Source organism: Buceros rhinoceros, unplaced genomic scaffold, assembly GCF_000710305.1.
Source record: "Buceros rhinoceros silvestris isolate BGI_N320 unplaced genomic scaffold, ASM71030v1 scaffold38405, whole genome shotgun sequence".
Classification (NCBI taxonomy): Eukaryota; Metazoa; Chordata; class Aves; order Bucerotiformes; family Bucerotidae; genus Buceros; species Buceros rhinoceros.
In genome coordinates, this window is record NW_010411789.1 from 1,481 (window position 1) to 8,020 (window position 6,540).

Below are 6,540 nucleotides of genomic sequence, written 5' to 3' on the forward strand. Positions count from 1 at the left end.
GTCGAGAAAACGCCATCGGCTGGTACCACAGTCACCCTGGCTATGGCTGCTGGCTGTCCGGGATCGACGTCAGTACCCAGATGCTGAACCAGCAATTCCAGGAACCCTTTGTAGCTGTGGTGGTGAGTACTGCCTGAGAGCTGAGGAAACTGCACAGCAGAGCGTGTCGAGGGAGAGTCATTTTAGGTTTCTCTCTGTTAACATTCTAGTAGTGTGTATTTTGTTCTTAACTTAAAGTTCTACTTGGTACTTCTGCAAAAAAATCTATTGAGCCAACCACATTCAACCTCCTGCCGTAGAACAAAAACGTTTCTTTTGTTCTCTTGGTTGCTGCTTGTGTTGAAATAGTGCAAAGCATGTTCACAGAGTTGTGTTACTTTGCATCTAAAATGCTGTTTAAATTAAATCGGTGGCATAGGAGAGGGTAGCAGACACTAGGAAACCTACCTAAGACAAAATCTGATGAAACACTCTGGGTTCTGCAGGGTAAAAAGTAAACCTCATGGTAGATACTACTTGTATAACCATTGCTCCTAGTGGAAATAAAGGACAAAAGGCTGGAATGAGTCAGAAAGGAGTGTAGCTCTGATGGAAGAATGACATTAGGAAAGGATAAGTGACCCTTGAGAAGTTTTTCCACCGTGGGAGTTCTCCTGTGTTACTTAGAAAACGCATGTAACAAGCTCTTCCTGCATGTCTGCAGATTGATCCAACGAGAACAATATCTGCGGGAAAAGTAAACCTGGGAGCGTTTCGGACTTACCCTAAGGTAAGCGGCTGAACTGATCGAGCGCGCGATCGCTGAACCGTCGGTAGCTGAGTGATGGATTGGCACTGAAGCTGACGGCGGTGCGATCCGCTGGCGTTTGATCTGCGGGGCTGGGCGTTCTGAGAGACAGCCACGCTGCTGAGCTGTGACTGCCTGCCTTTGGGTACCGACCGCGCTCGCACAGGTTGACGTCTAGTTTGTTTTCCATAGATCTTTGGCAGTGTTAAATAAACTGTCTGGACAGTGGAGCCGTCCTAAACTCATACAGCTCCATGTGGCCGTTTTCTCGTGGGTGCAGTTGTGGATAGCATTCATCAAAACAGATTTGTGTTGATTCTTCTCTGTCGTTTTTTAGAGCTAAGCCCAAATGTTAATAATGTGTTTAATGTGCTGTAATCTGCTTTTCAGCTTAGAAAAGGGAGATTCAGAACTAGCTACTTAATTTTTTCAAGTAAACATTAGGAATCTTCACAAAATAACGTACACAAAACCCCCAAGTTAATTAAATTACATGGAAGGGTTAGGCTAAAAACTAGAAAATCACAGAGATGTTGGAGATGGAGATCTCCAGGTGCAGCCTGTGGTTTATGCTTCCAGCAGAGATGCAGCTGCGCTATTCAATTTCGTTCTAATAAAGTTCAGGGATATCCCTCAAATTTCCAGGTATGGACTCACCAGGCTGACGAACAGTACAGCCGTAATTAACAGGAATGTTCCTGAGTTGTATTCAAGCGTTATTTTTGTATGACGAGTGTAGGAGAGAGACTCTCAGAGCAGAGGGTCGGGAGAATACTCGCTTCTGCAGGCAAAGCCAGTTCATAAATGCTTTCAGAACTGTGAGCAGGGAGGAGAATCCTGCACCTGAAAACCAAGTGGCCTGTAGAGCCACACATTCGGAGCGTGTTTTTACCCAGTGCTGTGCGGGCAGTTCTTGCCTAGTCAAGCTCTGAGTGGCACCGTCTCGGCTAAACACGTGACTGAAGTTTTGGGTATCCCCGAGGCATGTCCCAGGCGTGGATGTTCTTCCCTCCTCTCGTGCCTCCTACCCTCTCTCAAAAGAGGATCGCAGTCCCTTCCAAGAGTAGCTGAAGAAACACTATCTGCAAAGAAGCTCGCTCTGTCTCTGACATAGGAAATGATCTCATAAAATCCCAACTGTGATCACCAGTTTCCTTCCAAGGTGCTTTTTGACAGACCTGCAAGTGTAAGGACTGCTGGTGAAGCCAGCTGTACGGCTGAGGTCCCAGCAAACTCCAGGCTGCCGGCTGCTGGGGGACATCACGCCTCCCCTGGCAACTGCACGAACTAGACTTGGTGTGGAGTGCTTTCAGAGTGCAGGCACTTTAAGGTCCCCTGATTCCTGTGTCATCTTTGCCCTTTGTTGCTTTTCCAGGGCTATAAACCTCCCGATGAAGGGCCCTCTGAATACCAGACTATTCCGCTCAATAAGATAGAAGACTTTGGTGTCCATTGTAAACAGTAAGTAACACAAAAACTACTACCTCTAGCACACGTTCTCCACCTTTGTGTTTCGGTTAGTGATCCAGCCCAGAAAAGGACATTTCTCAGAGAGTTTCAAATCTGGAAATTCTTTGTTGCTTTGCGCTGTTGTTTTTGGAACAAGCGTTGCTGTCATTTATCAGGAGGTATTTTACTGGGGAGTGTTACAAGGGTGAAGATGAACCCGGTTAGAAGCTTCAGCAGCTGGTTCCCAAACACCCTTAAGGGGTGGTGGTTTCTTAGGGCAGGGAGGAGAGGGTCAGGGGCAGATGTAGCAGCGGGGAGGCTGCACGCTGCTCGTCTGAGTAGTGGAGCTTTTTTCTTGAGTGCATTGGATTTCTGGAGATACTTGCCATTGATAAGGGTTTTGGAACTTGGGGTGTCACAGCCGAACAAGACGTGCTCTGATGGAAGCTCACTCTGCTGTGTTTGTTCCTAAAGGTATTATGCTTTAGAAGTCTCATACTTTAAATCGTCGTTGGACCGTAAATTGCTTGAGCTTTTGTGGAACAAGTACTGGGTGAACACTCTCAGCTCTTCCAGTTTGCTGACTGTAAGTACCAGAGGACGCTGAGACATGCCTGTCGCAAAGCTAGACCCTCGGCTGTGAAACGCTGAACAGACCCCGATAGGTACAGATCCCGCGTTAAGAGTCTGTTTGTCACGTTCAACAAGAAGGGAAGGTTTCCTTAATCACAGACCCTGAAACATCCCCTGTATCTGCTCTTTAGAAGTAGAAGGTTCAATCTTACTTAGATTTTTGCCTTAACACCTCCTAACCTTGCACCGCTGTACAGCACTGCAGCAAGCAGTGTGCCTTAAAGAGACGGGGCAAGGTAAACGCTTTAAACAGAAACACCCCGTCAGCACAGTCACAACGAGGCAGGCAGACCTTCCGTGTACAACTCCGCATCAGAACCGTCCTTCTGCAGTTCTGTACCTCTTCTCTTTCATAACCTAGGGCAAAAGGTGCCCGTTTCCGGCTTCAGGAGCCGAGCACGTGTCAGAGATTCAGCCACCTGCCTGCTGAATCGCCTCAGTGGCAGGTCCGGGTTGAAACGAGCAGTGCCACAGGCTTACAGGCTCTTGTCCGGTTCCGCTTATTTTGTGTGTAAATGCCGGAGTTGGTAGCTCAGAGTGCAGTGTGTTCCTTGCCGCCTTTCTCCCCAGAATGCCGACTACACCACTGGGCAAGTCTTTGATCTGTCTGAAAAACTGGAACAGTCCGAAGCTCAGCTTGGAAGGGGCAGTTTCATGCTGGGTTTAGAGACTCACGATAAGAAATCAGAAGACAAACTTGCAAAAGCAACGAGAGACAGGTAAGATAACACAGACGTGGGATCCTCCCTGTAACAAGAGTCGTCATGTTGTAAACTCTTTTTGTGCCTTTAATTGTAACCTCCCAATTCAATTGTAACCCACTAAGATCGTAGACAGGAGGGAGAGCCTCCAGAGGTCACCAGTTATTTCTGAAAGTTTAAGAAAACCTCGTCTTTGTTAAACCTGCAGTGGCTTTTCAGTCTTTGTTTCTGGAATAAATTCAAGTCTAGTTTATAGTTGGTTAAACAAAAAATCCACGTTAAATTCCATCCATGTAGGGCAAACCAAAAAAGATGTTTTCTGTCAAATGCCAAATGGCAGCATTGCTAGCAGATCGCATGTTTTATGTGGTTAAACAGGGTTAAACTAAGACTACATAAGTAAGATTTTTGTGGAGAAGGTGGTTTTTGAGAACTAGTGCTACAGTCCAGTAAGTTTAGGTTACACTTGTGTAGTACTTGCACTTGCTGAGAAATGAAGAACTCTCTTTTTCCGTGTTTCTCAATGAATACGTCCGTTATCCACAAAGGAGAAGGTTCAGGTGCTGGCAGAGCTCGCTCGCTGTGCTTGCTGCAAGGTGTCCTGCACTGCCAGAGCAGGCGGGTCTCTGGCGCGGTGCGTGTGTGTGAGAGCTCCTCAGTTTACCTCGTGAGCAGCGGACAGCCGTTGGCAGCCACGGCTGAAGTGCTGCCTGCGGTTTTCCTCCCTGGACAGTTGCTAAGATTCATGGGGTTATGGGCACCCTGAACTTGCAGAGCAGCTGAGAAGCTTCAGCGCAGTGACAGTTCAGCTCAGTGTCCGGCCAACACTGGATTTATGCTTGTTTTTCAGCTGCAAGACCACCATAGAAGCTATACACGGATTGATGTCTCAGGTTATTAAGGATAAACTTTTTAATCAAATTAATATAGCTTGAAGTGCATCACCAGCTGATACGCATCTCCAGAGCAGAAGTCATGGTTTCTTTCGCTTGGACTTGTTCAGTTTGGGAAATGAAGCTGGAGTGGAAAATGATCCGTTTAATTTGTAGCACGTTCGTATTGCCCACCTGCCCTTCCCGTTTGACAGAACACAGCGTTCGGAGACGTAGCGCAACAGCTTGTCCTGTATCATAAAACAGCCAGTTCGGAGAAATCTCCCGGAAGAAAAATGAGTGTCACTTACTGGAGTTTGCTCTTAGGTATTTATCTCTGTTAGCCAGCTGCAATAAAACAACTTTGAAAATGAGCGAATGTTTTGGGGCTTGATTTTTTCTGGCAAACCTCCACCTCTTCTTACTCCTTTCCCTCTTGTTCTGTAGAAAGGTGCCGTCCTCCCTGAAGGGACAGGGAACCGGTGCGGTACAAACCAGGATTTTTTCAGGTTTTCGTTTCTGTGTTTAATTTCAATAGCTGAAACTCTGTTCGCTCATCTTTTAACAAGGTACTAAATCTCAGGGAGCCTTTCCTGACTGAGTTTTACTGGTGCAGCCAGAAACGGTTTCTTTTCACAGAGGTGAAACATTCGTGTATGATGCAGCACTATTTTGTAGTTCACTTGTAGCTTCGCGCTTGGGGTGGACATTAAGGAGTCAAGTAACGACCAGTTCCGCAGCGGAACTAATAATATGGTTATAGACCATTATTTTTCTCCTGCTAACCTTCTATTGCCTGCCGTAGTCACCTGCTGCGTGCACAGGAACAAAAGGAAGCATTATTCTCTCCGAACTAGTCATTGGGCTAATTAAGGGCCACGGATCCCAAACGCATTAATCATAACCGCTGGCGTACCACAGGGCGCTGCTGCGGGGCTGGTCTGAGCTGGCTCTGGAGGCGCTCAGACTGCATTTCAACAATTCCAAATGTCTGGGTTTCTTACACGCCTTTATCCTTAATCCTGAGTTTCCTGGGATTTCTGGAATGTTTGTTTCAGGGTAATTCATGCTTTATACAGTATGCCTTCATGCTCTATACCTTAAGAGACCGATACTCCTTTCAGCCTTAACTCTGCCTTGATGCGCATTTTATTTTTGGTTTGGAGGTTCTAACAGCTGTTACTCACTTGGGGCTTTTCTTCCCGATGGATTCCCGTGTAGGTGGAGCTGAGATGCAAGTGACGGAGGGAGAGCTGTCATTCAGTAGGGGAAGGGGGTACACGGAGGCAGGAGCTGCTCACGGGTTCTGAAGCAGCAGCAGCAGCATCCAGCAGTGCAGGACAAACACGTGTAACTGGAGCCGGTAAAGCTGGGGAAGACAGCAGTGCTCTGCTGCTTGCAGCAGGGCGGGGGCCGGGGCGGGCAGCAGGAGAAAGCCTGGTGCTGTAACCGTCAAAGCTCTCGATGTCCTGGGAGAGGGCAGCGGCAGACTCCTGCCCCAGTACGGCAGCCCACAGCAGGGCCTCTTCGCTTCAGGGAAGTCACAGCAAGTGCTCCTGGCGAGGGGCTTCTCCCTCGTTAGCGCACAGCCCTCGCTCCCCTCGGGATTGTTCAGAGACGTGCCCTGCTTCTGTGAGACAAACAGCTACTAGGAAACAACCGGCACTGCCACTCGACAGAATTCTCCTTCTGTAACATGATCCGAAAGTTTTAGACTTCCTGTTTATCGACCTGAAATACCAAATACCTATTTGCTCTCATATTCATCTATTTAGTGCATTTAAACTGCCCCCACTTGTGATAGCCACGAGCTGAAGTTTCGTGCGCTTTGGCTCAGAACAACCTTAGGGAAGTCAAAAAACGTCTTTGCTTTTGAACAAAAGAGGCTAACCTTAACCTTCTGCTTTTGAGCAGCGCCACAAGCTCTTCAGTCATCCCTCACCTCACATTCATGCCAGGCCAGATGAAGTATTCCTTGAGGTTTTCATCCATTATCCTTGATCCTCACACTGGAGTAACAGGCGGCTGTGAGCTGGCTCCACAGCTCTGCTCGCGGCTAGCTCTGATACTGCCTGGAAAGCTCCCCTCACCCCACAGC

The 6,540-nt window shown here is 47.7% G+C and overlaps 1 protein-coding gene across 1 annotated transcript in view; it reads left to right on the forward strand.

Moving 5' to 3' along the window:
- COPS5 (COP9 signalosome subunit 5) overlaps positions 1 to 4,812 on the forward strand; it is a 6,264-nt gene extending 1,452 nt beyond the window's left edge. The window contains exons 2-7 of the mRNA XM_010136131.1: positions 7 to 122; positions 704 to 769; positions 2,163 to 2,248; positions 2,711 to 2,822; positions 3,440 to 3,588; positions 4,421 to 4,812. Coding sequence (XP_010134433.1) covers positions 7 to 122; positions 704 to 769; positions 2,163 to 2,248; positions 2,711 to 2,822; positions 3,440 to 3,588; positions 4,421 to 4,505 — 614 coding nt within the window. The 3' untranslated portion in view covers positions 4,506 to 4,812. The remainder of the gene's footprint in view (positions 1 to 6; positions 123 to 703; positions 770 to 2,162; positions 2,249 to 2,710; positions 2,823 to 3,439; positions 3,589 to 4,420) is intronic.
- The last annotated feature ends 1,728 nt before the right edge of the window (positions 4,813 to 6,540 follow it).